This window comes from Gymnoscopelus braueri, assembly GCF_963280865.1.
Source record: "Gymnoscopelus braueri genome assembly, chromosome: 6".
NCBI lineage: Eukaryota > Metazoa > Chordata > Actinopteri > Myctophiformes > Myctophidae > Gymnoscopelus > Gymnoscopelus braueri.
Window position 1 is genome coordinate 21,642,240 of NC_137607.1, and position 19,011 is coordinate 21,661,250.

At 41.8% G+C, this 19,011-nt stretch overlaps 1 protein-coding gene across 2 annotated transcripts; it reads left to right on the top strand.

Moving 5' to 3' along the window:
- Window positions 1-3,974: 3,974 nt before the first annotated feature.
- Window positions 3,975-16,039, top strand: mier2 (mesoderm induction early response 1, family member 2). 2 transcript variants are annotated; one of them, XM_080430823.1, is made up of 13 exons: window positions 3,975-4,037; window positions 6,032-6,226; window positions 7,189-7,314; window positions 8,830-8,941; window positions 11,060-11,148; window positions 11,759-11,828; window positions 12,543-12,694; window positions 13,716-13,797; window positions 13,996-14,090; window positions 14,266-14,399; window positions 14,710-14,849; window positions 15,167-15,260; window positions 15,899-16,039. In XM_080430823.1, exons 2-12 carry the CDS (start codon window positions 6,200-6,202, stop codon window positions 15,220-15,222), a joined length of 1,083 nt encoding a protein of 360 aa, XP_080286949.1. In that variant the 5' UTR covers window positions 3,975-4,037; window positions 6,032-6,199; the 3' UTR covers window positions 15,223-15,260; window positions 15,899-16,039. The 2 variants fall into 2 exon arrangements, with proteins under 2 accessions (XP_080286949.1, XP_080286950.1); XM_080430824.1 differs by having other exon boundaries at window positions 15,167-15,264; window positions 15,899-16,033.
- The last annotated feature ends 2,972 nt before the right edge of the window (window positions 16,040-19,011 follow it).

Consider the following 19,011-nt stretch of genomic DNA (forward strand, 5'->3'; position numbering starts at 1 on the left):
ACGATATGGAGTATGAAGACCATATTTGATTGTCACATCTTTTGTTATTTGTCACACACAAGAGCATTTGTGGCTAATTCAAGGGTTGAAGTGAAATTGCTTGCGTTGTTTAGAGGCCCCTAAATGTGTGAGAAAGAAGACGACTCTATAATACACAGCTTTCCCCACCAATAGCAAGAGTTGGTGCAAGACCATCTTGTGAAACTAATATCGCCGCACAGTCGTCGAGCTGGCAGGCCAAGGTCAAGACCAGGGCACGGAACGTCCCCTGCACGGGAGGACATCCCGACCGCCGAGGGCCAGGCACTGTCACTGCTCCAGCTCAACGTCCAGGGCCTCACCACCGCCAAGCTCGAGGTCCTACAACACCTCGCTAATAAGTCCAACAATACAGCAGTTGTCCCTCACTCACTCACTCACTCACTCACTCACTCACTCACTCACTCACTCACTCACTCACTCACTCACTCACTCACTCAGATACTGATCCTCCTCCGTGCCACACAGGACCCTTTTGTTGGAGTCAAGAGGGCTATAATGTTGTTCTGTTCAGCATAGTAGGCTATACATAGGGTACTTTCTATTGTTATTGAACTGCTCTTTGTCCAGTCCTTGCTGAAATCCTGTCTCTCCCCAGAAACTTCCTTCCATGGTTAGTACGAATGGACTTACAGTAACTCTATGTTCCTGCCGCTGTTGAATCAAGTTACATACAGTACCTCCCCACCCCCAGGCCCCAAACAAATTAAATTGCCAAAATACACACACACACACACACACACACACACACACACACACACACACACACACACACACACACACACGCACGCACACACATACACGCGCACACACACGCGCACACACACACGCACACACACACACACACACACACACACACGCGCGCGCGCGCACACAAACACACGTGCGCGCACACACACGCACACGCACACACACACTGACATGCACACGTGTCTAATTAAAGGCCGCAGCAGAAACAGAGGACACATCCCGTGTCCCCCTGCTAAACTTCTCTCACTAGGGCCAATTAAAGAGAGGTGGAGTGACTTGGTGAGGGAGGGGTCGGACTCGGCTGGTGATGAATACTTTACGAACTTGTCCTGATTATAAGCCAGACTCACACCCCCTCATTTACAGGATCTGCCTATAAATCTCGACATTGCTCCTCCTGCCGTGGTTCCATCTCCTCCCACTACGCCACTCCCATTGATAGAAACTGAAGTGGCTGGTTCTTTTAATTTGCAGGTCATATAATACCACAGAGTATTAGCTATGCAGATTCATTGTGGTATACCAGATGCTTAGCTGTTTGGCTGTGCCACCCCATTTGCCTCCATCAGCCTGCTTGTTCATTAGTCAAGAAATTCATTGTCTTGGGCAAAGAAAATGAAAGGAAGGGAAAGAGGTGGGACTTCCCATGTGTTGAGATTTATGTACATTCAGATATATAGCTATGTGGCAAAGCACTGTAATCTAGGTGTCCTTTTAAGAACAAAGGAATGAATGAAAAATATGCAAATATGCCCCCTTTCTCTCTTTATTAATTGTGTGTGTATGTCTCTCTGTATGTGTTGAATTAATTGGGCCTGCTGTAGGTCAACCTGTGTGATTGAGTGTGTTTGTGAGTGAACACGCTTATGTTTGTCTCAGTATGACCTTGTTTCATAGCAGCAGAACAACAATTCTATATTAACCCTTTCTAAACTTAGTGCCAGCATGTTGTTCTGCAGACAAAAGATGTGTGCTGGCTGTATGGAGTTTGACCTATCACTGTCCTTCTCATTCCTGCATACATACATACATACACACAAACATAATTGTACTGTGTACACATATACATAATCTACTGTATATGTATGTGTATGCACGCGCGCACACACGCACGCGCGCACGCACGCACGCACACACACACACACACACACACACACACACACACACACACACACACACACACACACACACACACACACAACACAATCCAGGTGGTACATGAGTGACATTCATGCTAAATGCCCATTCACACAGGACCCCAGACCCAGCCACTATACTGTAACTACAAAATCCCAGTTTATAGCCTCTCTCTCGCCAATGCCTTGTGTCTGGATTACCCTGTTTGACACAACCCTTCTTTTCTGATGAACATTTTTGGCATATTATAAGTAATTTACCCTTTTAATTTCTTACACTTCTTCTGAGTATAAGCCGTGAGTTTGTAGATTTGCTGTTTTCAGCAAATGTTTGGAGGTTTTTGCAGAATCTTCACCTATTATGACATGTCTAGAATAGGGATGCTATAGGGTTTGTGTGGTTAATCAGCAGAAGGAAAGTGAATTGAGTATACAAATATTTACTGGTAGATGGTCTAACTCCACACAGTTTCAGAGCAAAAAGGTCAAATCTGGGCCTTTAAAGAACAGCATTTCTAACATTGCTAGCATAGAGGGTTATTTGTTGCTATTGATGCAGTTTTCAGAAAGTTAAAAAATATATAACTTCCACATATTCCTTCATGATTTAAGTGTACAGATGCAATATCTAGAAGGCTATTCTAATGTCTAATTGTGTGTATTAGCTTTTGTTGGATTTAATCCTGTGTATAATTCACATTTTATGTTATGTCCTGTAAAAGTTGTAGGTGCCCTTTACTATATTCCTTTGGTTATGTCCCTGTTCCACTTGTTTACTTGTCTTACTTTGATGGACAAAAACAACTATGATCATATACATTTAATCAAATAGACCCTAATCTCATCTCTTCATTATGTTATTGAAACATTCTTGTGACTTGGTTGAATCATGTGGCTATGTATGGGTAACATTTTGTACTGTCTTTCCTTCTGCTACTACTGTATATCTCTGGATGTACTTGACAGTCAAAGAAGCTTTTATTGGCTACAAGCATCGCATGCAGACTATCTTTATCAGCGTTGGCCATATCCTGTCCCCTCCCTCATTCCTACACAAGCCATATGTTCAAGCTTCAGTCTTGCTATGAATGTTTGAAATATTATATTTTGTTCCACCTATTACCTATTTTATGCTGCCTGTCCTTCTCACTGTATTTATCAGTGTAGTCTAATTGTCTTTAATTAGGGCTATTTTATTGGTCTGTTGAGTATTTTTAATGCAGATCATTTGGCTTTAGGCTATAGTTTTACTCAAATGAAAACACTTTCTGTTAAGAATTAATTATTTGAAAAGTATAAAACATTATCCAGTGTTGTGAATTAGAAGGCAATGTTAATAGATGCGATAGCCTATATATTATGTTGAGAGGCAGCCAGTAGCACAATGTTTTTCCACATAACTTAAGTTGCTCATGTAATCCAGTTACTGTATGATCAGCAGTGGTGGAAAAAGTTCTAAAATGTTTTAATTAAGTAAAAGTATCAATACTGCAATGTAGTTACAAGTAAAAGTCCGGAATTAAAAAAATACTTTTACTTTAGTAAAAGTACAAAAGTATTGTATCAAAATATACTTAAAGCACCAAAAGTAAAAGTACTCATAATGCAGAAAGTCCTGTTCCACAAGGTATTATATCAAATGTGTTAAAAGCTTTTGAAAATAGCAGATCTACAAGCTCACAATACAATACATCACATAGCAATGCATCGTGAGCTTGTAGATCTGCTATTTTCAAATGGCCGAAATGTATATAGGGCTGAACTAGTAACTAAAGTTGTCAAATAATTGTAGTGGAGTAAAAGTACAATATTTGCCTCTGAGATATAATGGAGTAGAAGTAAAATAACTGAACATTTGAAATACTCCAGTAAAGTAAAAAACACCTCAAAAGTGTACTTAAGTACACTACTTGAATAAATGTACTTAGTAACTTTGCACCACTGGTTGCGCATGTAATCCAGTTACTGTATGATCAGTTAGTGAAATGTTGCGGTAATAAAGTGAGCTGAATCCATCCATGAGCTCTGGCTCTGTTACACTACAGTCTACAGAAGAACCTACAACATCCGGGCTACACACTGGAGAGTCTGCGCACAAGCGGAATGGCGGAGGTAAGTGAGCGAAATGAGGAATGTAAATGAACCGAAATGATAAGAGAAACCGAACGCTTTTAAGACCTCGTGTCACCCCGGACCGTACCCATGTATGTTGATAGTTGTGCCAGCCGGTAAGCGACGGGTGAACGGGGCAGATTGGGGATCTAACCGAGCGAAGAAAAATGGAGAATCTCTCCACCGTATCGCCTCAGTCCGCGTTCGTTCTCCGCTTTAAAGAGCCTCCCATTCGGTAGCCGGAAGACTCGCCCCAAAACACAGTCGCTCCCATTTTCTTTTCGCGGACCGCTCACCACCAGTGATTCTTGTATTCGTTTTACTGAGATTAAGGTTAAGAATAAGGTTAGGTTTAGGCACAGTTTTACTGAGGTTGCGTTTAGGACTAGATTAAGTATAGTTTTACTGAGGTTACGTTTAGGAATAAGGTTAGGCTTAGTTTCACTGAGGTTAAGTTTAGGAATAAGGTTAGGTTTAGGCATAGTTTTACTGAGGTTACGTTTAAGAATAAGGCCAGTTTTACTTTAAGGCATAGGTTCACTGAGGTTACTCAGGAATAAGGTTAGGTTTAGGCATAGTTTCACTGAGGTTACGTTTAGGAATAAGGCGAGGTTTATGCATGGTTTTACTGGGGTTACGTTTAGGAATAAGGTTAGTTTTAGGCATAGTTTCACTGAGGTTACGTTCAGGAATACCTGGTGGCAAACAGGCCGGGTTTTGCCCCGGGGCGACTGTGTTTTGGGGCGAGCGTTTTGGTATTCAGCCATTCCCCTCCCCTGCCTTGATAGTAAAAGCTGGAGAAAACAATAGGAGTCCGTCGGCTTCTCTTTAGTGGTGCTGAACTGTTTCAGGTGTGTGTGCCCCGCTAACTAAAGTGGGCTGACTGAAAAAGTTGAGGGCGATGTCCGACTTTGTGCCGGTTTGCTCTGGCCATCTCTCTGTAAATGTGCTCGAAACATTGAGAACTATTTCCTTCTCCGAAGACTTAGCAGTGAGTCAGAGGGAGGAAGCAGCGTTCAGCACCAAGTCACAGGAAAGCAACACTGGTCAAACAGTACAGTGCCCGAGGTGGGGTGTGGGTGGGGGGTGGGAGAGTTATTTAACCAGTGGTGTAAAGTAAGTAAGTACATGTACTCAAGTACTGTACTTAAGTACAATTTTGTCACATTTCCAATCTTCAATACTTTTACTCCACTACATCTCTGAGGCAAATATTGTACTTTTTACTCCACTATAATTCTTTGAAAACTTGAGTTACTAGTGACTTTGTAGATTTGAATTATTATTACAAAATATAAGTATAAGTATATTTTGATGCCAATACTTTTGTACTTTTACTCAAGTCAATTTTGAATTCCAGACTTTTGCTTGTAACAGAGTATTTCTACTTTGCAGTATTGATACTTTTACTTGAGTAAAAGATTTGAGTAGTTTTTCCACTACTGATTTTAACATGACTTTTTATCACGTTTTCGTCAAAGTGTATAAGCTGTTCGAGATCCAAGCTTTTGAGAGAAATTTAAGCAAACTTAGTGGGTGTTTGTTGACGCCCTGTATGGCCTTTAGTAGGATTAAACTGCCTTCCTCCAAATCAACTTTACTGTCTTAAGTTTTACCTTTTGGGCTATATTCAAACCGTGCAAGATTTAAGACGATTTTCTGAAGTTTTTTTGCCTCTAATTTAGGATGCAAATGTATTGTCCTTAACATTTTTAATTTATGTTTACTGTCAGCAATTGAAAAATTGTGGTTTAAAGGTCAGGAGTCAGCTGATCTGTAATGAGATGAGCAGGGATCAGCCACTCTGTCTGTGTGTGTGTGTGTGTGTGTGTGTGTGTGTGTGTGTGTGTGTGTGTGTGTGTGTGTGTGTGTGTGTGTGTGTGTGTGTGTGTGTGTGTGTGTGTGTGTGTGTGGTTTACTTTGCCACCATGTTGTTTGATATATTTTAAGTGGCCATGTGTATAATACTCTGTATGTGCAATTGTGTGTTCTAGTTGGCTGGGTGGGTTCTAGAGCTGAGCTGAATGCAGCAGGGGTCTAGTGGAGAACCTGAGGCACAGCTACAGTATGAGGTCCCTCAACAACAGCAGCGCCAGCAGAAGTCCAGTTAGGTTTTAGAAGAGTTCGATAAGAATAGCCCAACGGCCAAACACAGTCGCCCCATGAAGATGACTGCTCGATCCCACGCAGTAAGTTCTAAATTGTATTGACATGCTCAAACTTTGCTATGACATTGGCCAAAAAAGTTTTGTTTTGAGACATAATATAGTTTGTATTGTATTGCAAAGCAGAGAGTATTTCATAGAACAATGATAATGTAAAAATCCAGCCTCCTGTCTCTGGCCGTTTCTCAATAGCTGCACTTGTCTGTACTTGTTTACTCATGAACTTGTGAAACATCGTTGCAGCCCAAGTACTGTCCCCCAAGTTTGCATCTAGCCAAGTTCTGTCCAAATGCCCGGCTGTGAACTTGATCCGCCCAGTCTATCGGGAAGGTGTGTCTCAATTCAGGGGTTGCGCCCTGCGAAGTGCGGATTTTAAGGGCGATGACGTCACAGTGGCGCGCCAAGTGCTGTCCCAATTCACAGGCAGAGTGTGTGCCCTATGCGCCCTCCAGGGGGTAGTGCCCTACCCACCCTACGTAGGGCTGCACTTTGAAGGCTGCAACCCCTGAATTGAGACACACCTATTGTGAGCCTCGGGAGGTGACTTGTGTGGACTTGGGACAGACAAGTGTCCCAGAAAGCATTTCACATTCATCTGCAGCAATGGTGGAGGAGAAAATTAGTTTTTTAGGCAATAATTTTGTTGTTTAATCTTAAAAATGTGTGGTTCATTTATAAAAAATAAAGCCTACTTGAAAATCTGCTCCAAAGTTTTCGAAGATGTGAGGTGGCTGTTTTGACTGAAACACACACAGCTCATTAGAGCGGCAAGGTGCAGTGGGCGATCATCACGTGACTTCAAGTACAAGTCTGTTTCAAACTAGAACGATACATTCTCTGGTCTTTGACAGAATGTTCTCCCCCAAAGTTGACTTGAGGAGTACATTCTACCCAAGGACACAAGTCCATTCTTTTGCATTCTTGGTATTGAGAAACGACCTCTGTTTTGTCCCCCTCTCCTTCTCTCCATGTCTTTTCTGTGTCAGGCCAGTGAACTGCCCCTGGAGGAGCTGCTGGCTCTGTACGGCTATGAGGTGTTAGACCCTCTCCTGCAGTCAGACAAGGACACCTGTCAGTTAGCTGCCAGCCTGCCAGACATGACACTGGACAAGGTGAGACATTCCTTGGCACACTGAGCAAGAGCTGTATCTTAGGGTTGTAGACCGTTCTGGGGCCCAGTAAGTACACTGTAAAATCCTGAGTGTAAACCACTTGAAACCTTTATTTATTCTAAAAGAGCATTGAGGTTTACCCTCTCAACAATTAAGACATATACAGAATATAAAACACAGAAACAACTAAATAAGACCATAACAGAAAACTAGTAAGTTAAAAAACAGTTACACAGTGAGGCAGGAGAAGGTTATTAAATTGTCCATAGGATATTGGGGCATACATTTTTAGCGCGAGTTGTAGATTGTTCCGTGAAATGGGAGCATCATAGCAGAAAGCAGTTTTTCTAGTTCAGACTGAACAACTTAAACAAGGGGTGCCAAGCTGGTGGCTAGATGCAGCCCGCAAAGGAGTCCAATCTGGCTTGCGGGATGAAAAAATCCACGACCATTTATTTTGTATCTGCTGTACGACAGCCGCCCTCTTGCCACACTCTTTCCATTCTGCTGCTGCCTGCTGCACCAGCAGCTTGTGTTGTGTGTAGGTTGGTACTGAAGAAAACAGAGGGTGATGGACACTAGTTAACTGCTGTGCACGACTCCTTTCAAACCCCAGTCTGACCAATTATTCCAGCGACCAGTTAATGTAGCCTTTTCAGTGTGTGTCACTCATAACATGGATAGGTACAGGACCAAATATCATGACTCAAGTGTGAATTTCAAAGTTGTCTTTTCCTTTGCCGAGCTTTTACAAATAAGAAGAGCACGCTAAAGTTGTGTAATCCCCTCAGTTTATGACAAAAGATAAATAAATATATTTCTAAATTTACAAAACAAACTACATAACATTCAAAACTCACTGCGTAACATAATTCTCTCTTTCTCCTGTTCCTGCAACATAATACACACACACAGGTGTACAGCTGCACTGCCTCCATACTTTGCTCTGCGTTAGTATACGATGAGATGACACGTTGGTAGACGATATATTTAGCATATGCATGTATTTAACAAAATACAGACTCAAATGTTCTGTTGAATCTGTTGTTGCCACTTGCGTCTCGCCAATTTTCTCACGAAAAAGGACGGACGTGTGTGCTTGTTTGTGAGTGAGTGAGAGAGATAGAACGTAATGCTTATGTAATCTTTAAAAATAAATTTGTATAATGATTGTGAACAATGTGAAACGACTGAGACACATGAGAACAAGTAGGGAAAAAATGCGTACGTGTGCATGTTTGTGCATGCACAACTGGTCCAGCCCGCATGAAGCCACATTTTATCCCCTCTGGTCTGCGACCTCAAATGAGTTTGACTTAAACCCTATATACTGTACTTTGTTGACTGGGGTCCCCCAGGGGACTATACTTGGTCCCCTTCTTTTTTCCTTCTATACCATATCGCCATTGTTGTGAATTTTGTTTTTATTTACATGCATATCGATCTACAACTTCTATTTTGTTTGTTTAATATTGTATTCATTTCTGTCTCATTCTGCTGTTCCTTCTGTGTCAGGATCAGATAACCAAGGATCTGTTTCCTGGAGAGGAGGAAGAAGAATCATCTGCTGATGACCTCACCCCCTCTGTCACCTCAAATACCTCTGAACTGCTTCGACGCCTGCAAGGTCACTCACACACACACACACACACACACACACACACACCCCCACACACACACACACACACACACACACACACACACACACACACACACACACACACACACACACACACACACACACACACACACACACACACACACTGTCAAAGTAATTTGGAGAATAAGTAAACATTTGTAAACAACTGCTAGTTAATGCAATAATGTCTGAGTCAAATCCTACTGCAGACATTCTGACTCCCAGAGACAAATTTGCATTTGTTTGTTTGAAGGACAAATTGGCTGGGTTGTGGCTGGGGGGTAGGAATAGTTGAAAGATAGGTGTTTCTGCCCCTGGCTGGAACAAAGGGAATTATAATCCTCTTTGGGTTGGAGGAGGGATCGCACTATGTTGCCATTTTGGTGATGAAAATATAAGTCACTTGCTTTCAGTGTGATCTTTGAGTTCGAGGCTGAGGTGGTTTTCCATACAGGTCTGTTTTACTGGCATTGTGAGTCTCGTATCTCCTCCTGATATCAAGAATATATCACTGATTCTTCTCCAACTGTGACTTCGTCTGTGTCTTATTTTGTCTATCTTGTTTGACTGAGTTCCCATTCAGATTTCTGCTTTAACAACACACACACACACACACACACACACACACACACACACACACACACACACACACACACACACACACACACACACACACACACACACACACACACACACACACACACACACACACACACACACACACACACACACACACACACACACACACACACACACACACACACACACACACATTGCAACCCCCAGCGTCAGCAAAACAACCCAAACCTACCAGCACAGGACCATTACCATCCTAACATAACCCATTACCAGTGCATGGAACCCTTGTAATATGCACAATTGCACAGAGTTATGATTTAAAGATAACCCTATATTATGTAGAATGGTTTACGGAATGTGAGTTCTGGCGAAAGAAGCTGAGTGTCTTACATCTCACGATGTGCATGAGTGTCTGTTTTTCCTTGCTGTTCATATTTCAACGTGCCATGCTGTGATGCTCCACAGGCTTGTTTAGTTACACAGTAACTAAACAGTAAAATCCTCAGTGTTAATTTAACTTTGAGTGTGTGCAAATCATAGAGTTAAAAATAATAGAGAGGGCACCCTGGCCTTTCACTTGTATGGAGTTGCTCACCCAGTGCATACTCTCTTTTCACCCCTTCTTCCGGGTTGGGAAATGTGACGGGCGGGGCCTATGTGACGCGTTTTGCGTCACCTCCATGCGCAAGCTCGTGCGCAAGTTCGTGAGTCGAGCCCATTGGTCGAAACCGTTTTCGCTCGTTCATGTGTCTGGCTTCAGCCGTAATAAGCTGCAGTACCTATGAACAGCCAGCATGTCCAATGTGCTTCTCTGCTCCCTCTTGGTTCTGGGGGCTTGGTACAAATCTGCACTTTTACACTCAAATGGATAAATTAACCTTGAGGATTTTACTCTGGGATTAATCTGATCTCCTCATAACAAATGGCCTGTTCATAACACATGCCCCCCAAGTTGAAACATACAAAAGACGACTTTCATGGAAATCAGAATAATAATAATATTTCACTTTTTCTGATGTCGGGCTCACTCTAGCAAAAAAATATCATTTTGGGGTTTTCTCTAATAATGTAACATAGCTGGCGGGTAATTTTTGGCTTGAAGACAACACAAGGGTTAACTGCTGCATTAGTGTTTCAGATGTTAATTCCAAACACATTACAAGCACAAATTGCACCTACTTGAGTCGAGAGCGACCATACAGGTTCATTTACATTAATATTTACATTCTCTGAGTTAAATTATCACTTAGGGGGTTACAGTATAGTTTTAGTTTGTAAGTAAACATTTATTGACTATTAATTAAGCTGTTAAAAAGTTATGATTGCATGTGGCCTCTGCCCAGTATTGTAGCAGGCACTGCACTGTAGTCTATCAACATCAGTATATTTATATTGCAGTATATTTAATATTCAGATGCATTATGCAGTATAACACATTTCTCCTCAGAATTGATTTATTCAAAGTCTGCTTTTGGAAAAGTGACCAAATTGGCACCTAGTAATATGTGTGTTTGTCACATGTTTTAGGTGGAGACAAAGGCATGTTAGTCAGTTCTTCAGAAGAAGAATCAGACGATGACTCCAATGCCTCCGATGCCTCCACCGATGGACGCAAGGTAAGTCAATTACTGATGATCTATGAACTCTAAACTAGCTAAACCCACTGATGATGACTAAATGATACTCTGTGACATGCAGTCTCACCTAGACCTGTCACAATTATTATATAGTCGCCTAATCGCAATTATTTGAGATATTCGCAATCATTTTGCATGATCGTCATAAACGTTTCCATGTAGAAAAATTTTCATGCATTTTCAAACATTTTCCAGAAATAGCAGATCAACAAGCTTACATCGCGTCACTTTGTGACACGTTGTAAGCTTGTTGATCTGCTATTTTAAATGTTTTTGAAAGTTATGCCACATAAAGTTATGTCATGTCTTTGTATATGTAAGTCATTTGTCATATCTGCCCTGTGCAATGTTTTATTATGAAGCCTAAAAGGCAAACGTAGCAAAATGTTTCAATGTTCAATGCCAAAAACACAATGAAATCGTTAATCGCAACTATTTCTGTGACTTAACTTTGTAATCTTGACAGCCCTAGTCTCAACAAAAAACTACCGTTACAGTACTGTATATGTGCATTGCAGCACGTTTATTTATACATCCATACATTTACCAATAGCATATAGGTTTGTGAATGACTTTGTTTTGTCCTCAGGACATCATGGTTGGCTCTATGTACCAAGCGAAAATCCCTCCCATCAGTCCGTACACCTATCAGGATAGAGGTAGGTTCTGGGTTTCTCTCTCCCCATCTGTATGAATGTATACTGCCTGTTGCATGTGACGTTTTATGTGACGCAGATCAGAAGGAAACAAACACCTAAAGCATTCACGGTAGCACCGTGTGTTCTGTTTCGATGTAATCCATCAGGGTTTTTTTAAAACCTTTGCTTTCAACACATGTTAGTGGCAGCATGTCTATTGCGCTCATCTGTGTGATGAGCTGGGTTGTTTTTTGAGATTGACCGGGATCACAGCTCAGTGGCGGGCAGTAAACAAGTTAATAAGGGGTTGCTTTTAGGTAGGCTTACCTCCACTGCTGCTCTTGCCTTGGAGGTTCACGTCCGTTACATTGGACACAACCTACAGTACGTATAGTATGCAACGCAACGCTCACATCTTCTTTCAAGTCAAAGTACTCCCAAACTTTGCTCTCTTTCTGAAGTGTGCATTCACTGCATTGGGAAGTGGAGCCACAATGTCAGGCTGCTGACCAGCACTGCGCTAATGATGTGACGCGTATTTGTGCTTGCTAAAAGCAACATTTTACTAAGATGTGATGACAGTAATTTGTCTGTCAGTAATTTATATATTTTGATTAATAGTTTAGTGACTAATGTTTAGTAAATGATTAGTAGAGGCAGCACCGTTTTAATTGACTAGTCGACTAGCTCTCCTATCCTCCCTATTTACTCTGTCCTCATCCTCTCTGTCTCTAGCCCATGACAGTGAGGACCAGCTGCTGTGGAGTCCCGGGGTCTTGCCAGTGCACGAGGTGGAGGAGTACCTGCTGTGTGCACAGATACCAGGATGCCAGGAGGGGGCAGTGAGCACACGTCTACCAGGAGACACCATCCGAGACAACGAACAGGTGATGTCCCTTAAGGCTCTTTTCCATGACCATTCTGAGAGGCAGAATGTCACATAACTTTGTTCCTTGACGGAGATGTGTGGATGTCAGCATGTAGGATAAGATTTATACAGCTTTAAGAAAGGCAGAAGACAATGCTGTGTTTTTCTTTTTATCTTTGTGGGTAATGACAAAAGTAGTCTCAGGAAAGAGACCCTTATTAATGCATAAATATTAAGGACTATGCTTGATAAGGTACACCTCCCATGTGCCATCCTCATTGATTGATTGATTGATTGATTGATTACTTTATTAACAGTTTGCAAAAGGTACAGAGGTACAGTTATACAATAATGCTAAAAAGATAACACAAAAGACCTGAGGGCTTGTTTCCATTGTGGTCCTGTGTATTCAATTCATCAAGACATATTGGTCATACTTCCTAAGGATTACATTTCTCTTGGTTAATGTGTATGTGGGCACCTGAAAACGGATGTCAAATGTATTTTAAAGAAAACCTAATAAAATATATTTAAAACAAAGAAAAGGAAAGAGCCCTGTGTGTGCAGGTTCAATCCCCATGAGATGGAGAGAAAGAAAGATGAAGAGATTGGTCTCAACCCACATACACACTGACACTAGACTCTGTAAAACATGTCCGGCGGTCAGCTGAAAAACTTTTGTCAGTTGGACATTTTGTCCGTTTTGTCAAGCAGCACGGTTGGGTAAGGTTCCTATCCTAGGAATTATAGTGATCTAGTAGTTAAAACAGAATAGTTGTTAAATGGACTAGTAGTCAAATGGAATTTGGATGCTGTCACTTGTAACACCTTGCAACAGTCAATAGCATGTCCACACAGCAAGATCCTATATTTATCTCTGACAGTGGAAAGTTTTACCAATTTTTTAATACTCTGTTAAACTAACCCAGAGGATTTTACTGTCAATGCTGTATGCTGTATCGTCGAGGGATTGGATAGGAGCATCAGCTACAGTAAATGTCTAAAACGGTTTCTGTTTCTCTTTCTGTCTTTCCTCTCAGGCACTGTATGAGCTGGTGAAATGCAACTTCAATGCAGAGGAGGCACTTAGACGAATACGCTTCAATGTGAAAGTGTTCAGTGGTAAGAACTTGTTGTGTACTTTTCTACTTGTTATACCCCACTGTCTGCTATTCACAACATCGTGAAATGATTTTGACAGTGATGCACAAAAGTTCCTCACAACCTTTCAAAATTCAATTTCTTATAGACTATTGTCTTGGCATTGCAAATGTAATGTTTATACATGAATTGAACTGACCTCCTCTTCTCTTTCTGTAGAAGAGCTGTGTGCCTGGAGCGAACAGGAGTGCAGGAACTTTGAACATGGCTACCGAGTTTATGGGAAGAACTTTCACCTCATTCAGGCTAATAAGGTTGGTGCCCTCAGATCGTACTACAACATACTGCTTTTTTTTCTTTTTTTGAACTGGATTTAGTGTACCTTTTGGGTGTGTATGCGTTTGCTCTCATGTGTGCGTATGTTTTCTCTGTAAAGGGGTGTTTGTTGTTATCTCATACACAAGACTTTCTTTTTCCTTCCTTACCCAGGTACGAACACGGTCTGTGGGGGAGGTTGTAGAGTATTACTATATGTGGAAGAAGTCAGATCGCCACGAGTACTTCACTCAACAGGCCACTCAACGGCTGAGCCGAAGGAAGTACAACCTGCAATCAGGGAATATGTAAGTAGGGCTGGGAGTAGACACAAGTAATGAGGTTTTACCATAAAGGTCGTGACAGACGGGGAGCGGTGGACGCGGGTGATACCGTTCGGATCAGCGGGGATCGCGCCACAATCATTGTTGTTTTGTCCTCCTGTGCGGAAATAAAAGCTGACCACAATCCAGATCTTGCTGCCTGCGTGCGTGTGCACAAACGAGCACGAGCGCGAGAATTTCACGGGACTGCTCCCGCCTGCCTCACCGCCCCTCAACTTCTCCGCGCGCCCCAAATAATCGACTGCTTTATGCTGATGATGTTGTGTTTTTGCAGGGAGGATGGAGATCAGGATGGAGAGGTGGGGGAGCTGGTTGGAGGCGGCAACTCCCAGGACTCGTCTCAGGGCACCTTGGGTGCAGCACAGCTGGAGTCACCCTCCCTTCCACCACCTGGTCTGGAACTTGACAAACAAGGTAACGGATCATTTTAAAATATGATTCTTCTCATGCCCTCTATTCAAACCATTCACAGTTCATATCAGACCACATTATTTCCATTATTTTGTTTGTTGGTCATAGTTCTTGTGCTTGTTATGTTTGACTTTTATTTTGGTCTCATTGGTTCTCATTGTCTCATGATTTGAAGCATTTTGAATGTGATTTCTCCCCACCTGTTTGTATTTGCTTTGCCTATCATTTTTTGTTTGTTTGTTTTCTTTGTGTGTGTGTGTGTCTGTCTGTGTGGGTGTGTGTACATGCACATGTATGTATACATTGACATGGCGCTCCAGAGGAGGAGGGCCGTCCCCGGCGGAGACGAACACCACGCTTTCTCTTAAAGCCATGAACTTGGTCCGCACAGGCCTCAGAAAGCAGGCATGTCCTGTAGGTAAACAGACAGAGAGAATGAGAGTGAGAAAGAGAGTGGGGGGGCGGAGGGGTAATGGTGTTGTTCAGAGCAAAACTCACTAACTTTCCTCTTCCAAAGAAATCCATAAATCTATATCTACAAGACTGGTTAACAAATCATGTATTTAAGGGGAAGACAAAAGAAACACCCAAAGCATGTGTAGCATGAGTGAGTGTTGTTGATTATTTTTCATCTGGCTTATTCACGGGAAGCAGTATTTACAAATCATCAAAGACAAGACTTTGTTTTAAATTAAACTTTTGACATGAAATGTGATTTATCTCCAGATGAGCTGCATCTGAGCAATTTTGTTTGTGGAGGGCATTTGAACTAATCAAATCATTAATTCTTCCCCCTTCTTTCAGTGGATATACAATATACAATTTATCTTAATGGCATTGGTGCCGTCAGGACATATCAACAATAATATGCAAAGGTCGCAACGTTGTGCTTATCTAATAAATTCACTATGTTGTGTTGCATTTAAAACAGTGTGCAGACTTCTTCATCTTCAAAAATCTGAATTTTAAAGTGTGCAAAAAAAGTGAGGAGAAAATAATTGCACTATTCTTTGTTTTATTTATATATTTTTTACTTTTTTCCACCCGTCCAGGTGGGCAGGGGGTGGAGATGTCAGAGCTGTATGCCGGTGGGTGTCCACAGCAGCTGTTCAGGTGCCCCTTCTCACTTCTCTCGCCTGTGGACGACCCCCAGGAGCCCGGGCCAGGCAGTTGTCCCCTCTCAAACTCTCAGCTGCAGGCCCAGCCCTCCCCTTGCAGCTCCCTGCAGCCCTGCGGTAGCCCTCCATCCCCCACCGAGGACCATCACATCTTGGGTTCTGGCTTCTACCAGCTCCAGTTATATGGGCCTTTCATCCCAGAGGGTCCCGACTGTGGTACTGCGGGGAGCGGGAATGGCCTCCTCCCCCATGGGTTGCAGATGGACTTCTCCCTGCCCTCCGCCTCCCCTCCCTCATCCGCTGTCCTGCCCTCAGACTTTGGGGGCTACGGTGCCATTCTGTGCTCCTCTCCCATCCAGCGCCCCCGCTCTCTCACACAGTGAAGAGGACACCGGGAGGAGGAATTGTATTCCGTTTAAAATGGCGCTGCACAGTTTGCCGTTTTGTCTGTAGAGATCTTGATTGGACCTGGTCTTTATGCGGGTGTGTACTGTATAAACAATGTAGAAAGAAAGAAACTTCTAACTTCTGACATCAGAAGCACATTATCCTTTCTAGAATGATGAATACATGCCGTCCATTCTGGAATGTTAAATATTTGGGCTGATGATCGGGAAATAAGCAGTTAATGGACCCTATGGGCATAGAGTCACGACTGGACATTTTAAAAGTAGACTGGAATCTGGAAGCACCTTGCAGTCACCAAAATAACATCTTGAGAAACCAGCCGCCGGAAGTCTGTTTATTTTCTAGGACACAAGAAACATCAGCCAGTGTTCATTCACTGTTGCCTCATTTGTTGATTAATCAGCATCAAAAAGAAGGCTGCAGTTGAATTGTTTTAGGGGTCGTCAGCCACCAGGACACTGTTACCTACTAGCTCTGTTTAAAGTTTCACCTGTTGAGACTACCACTTGTAAAAGTTTAAATCAGACTGTAGCTTGGCGGTGCTTCTGCTGGTGATCTGCACAAAACCCCATGCCATATCAGAACAAGCTGGGTCTGTCCACTGAATATCTATGGGAATCTCCTCTGTCTGTTCCTAAAAGTCCCTGTGTATGTCTGAAACTACGTCTGTATTGCCACCTAAACTCTGGAAAATTCTGATTCAAATACTTTGAATCCAAGTGAAAACTGAAACTAAAGATGTTTTGTATACAAAGTTTATCTGAAAGATGAATTCAATGACGGGGCAACATGAGGCAGTACTTTTAGAGCACAACGTTTCTTTCTTTATTTTCTCTTTGCGGTTGTGGTTTTAATTATGTGTGTGGGGTTCGGGGGGCATGTCAGAAAGTGTAGTGTTGTGTCCCTGCTCAATTACCATGTTAAACATTTTGTAAGATCCATTGACCATATTCACATTGCAGCCATTTTGCTCTTATTGTACATAATACTCTATTAGTAGGAGCAAAATGACGGCCATATGGTCAATATGTTCTATAAATCTCCTGCTTTACTTGCACAGTAGACAGAAGTGCTTTCTCTTTGTTTTTAGTTATTCAAGACTTGCATTATGCCATAGCTTATTTGCCTAAGGAAAAGGCACATTTTATTTCTGAGGCAATGAGAGATGTAGTGATCCACACCTTCACAGAGAAGTCTAAGCAAGATGCCTCTATCAAGCCATAGAATATACCCTTGTTCACCACCCACCACAAGCATGTTCTTGTGGCCGAAGTTTCCAAAAACATTCCAGTTTTCAGTTTTATTGCAAATGTATTGGATGAAAAATAGCGATACTGCTGATTTGCTTTTGTAAAACCAAGTCTTGATAAGTAGCACAATTTGGAAATGAACAAAACTACAAGGAGTGAACATTGCCTTCCAGTTGAAGGATTCACAAGAAGGCACTGTCTCTTTGGAATGGAGCGCCGTCCAAGTGTTATAGAGTTGCAGACCAAGGTTATGCCCCAGGTTTTTTACACTTTCTTAAAATATTAAATACAAATATTACATGGCCCAAATCTGTTAGAACATATACTGTATGCACATACACTACTGTATATGTTCAAACGGGGCAGTTTTAAATGATATCGAATCAGCAAAGTATTTTTCTTTAAAGCTACGATCAAGGGTTTATTTTGATGAACAGTGTGTGTTAACACATAACTAGCACAAATGCGGTGGTTGGATGTGGTCTCCCTACTCTTCCATTGAGACATTTAGACCCTGTTGAGGACCGTTGGCAATGTCAAAGTTCTTTGAAACTGATGGCGCACCAGATTGGACAAGATGCTCGCCGTCCTTATTGTAGTTTGGACATCATTGCAATCAGCCTACCTCTTTCTGCAGGGCAAGGGATACAATGTACATAAAACGTATGGATGGTAGCTTTAAGGGGAAGGAAAAGTTATAAGGGAGGGCGAATTTGAATACAGCCTCCTCAGCTTACGTCCATCTATCTCTGTATTTATTTACTTTTTTGTTTTGTTTTCTGTACATATGTCAGACCTGCCTAGACCAGAGCCACGTTCAGATCAGTGTTTTTGTTTTACCGTTATGGGGTTCCAGACATGACCATCAGGGCAGGAGAGGGAACACTGCCTTTTTTTTTTGCAATTTCTATATTGTACTGCTTCTGTTATGTTGGTTTATAATTGTTATATTTTGTAAAAAATAAATAAAAAAGAGACGTATTGAAATGAAAAAACTAATATTGAAAAGTATTTGCTCTTATTGGCAAACGCTTAAACAGCCATATCCTTGCAATAACCACTGGTAGCTGGTCTAATGAGGTGGTTTGTAGTTTGTGGGTACCGGTGGCGGTTGAATTTCTGCTAGGATTAAACTTTAATACCACTTACGGAAAAGTAGAGCCCTTTTAATATTCACCTCTTTAGTTTTCATGATGGCTATTCCACATTAAATTGTAAAAGTTATGTTAGGAAAGTTTATAATGTTAATGTTTTGTTGATAATGTCAAAAGATTCAATGTGACCCATTTAGGAAGAAGTAATACAGCAGGATGGGAAAGGCACTGATATGAATCACAGTTCCAACAATTATTCATTTTTATCTGACTTGTCTGTCAAGTGTTATTTTCA

Bases quoted from the DNA above. Each gene is read 5' to 3' on its own strand.
- mier2 (XM_080430823.1), top strand. From the start codon at position 6,200: ATGAAGATGACTGCTCGATCCCACGCA. The intron at 7,315-8,829 runs GTGAGACATTCC...CTTCTGTGTCAG, and splicing joins CAGACATGACACTGGACAAG to GATCAGATAACCAAGGATCT. The intron at 14,400-14,709 runs GTAAGTAGGGCT...GTGTTTTTGCAG, and splicing joins AACCTGCAATCAGGGAATAT to GGAGGATGGAGATCAGGATG.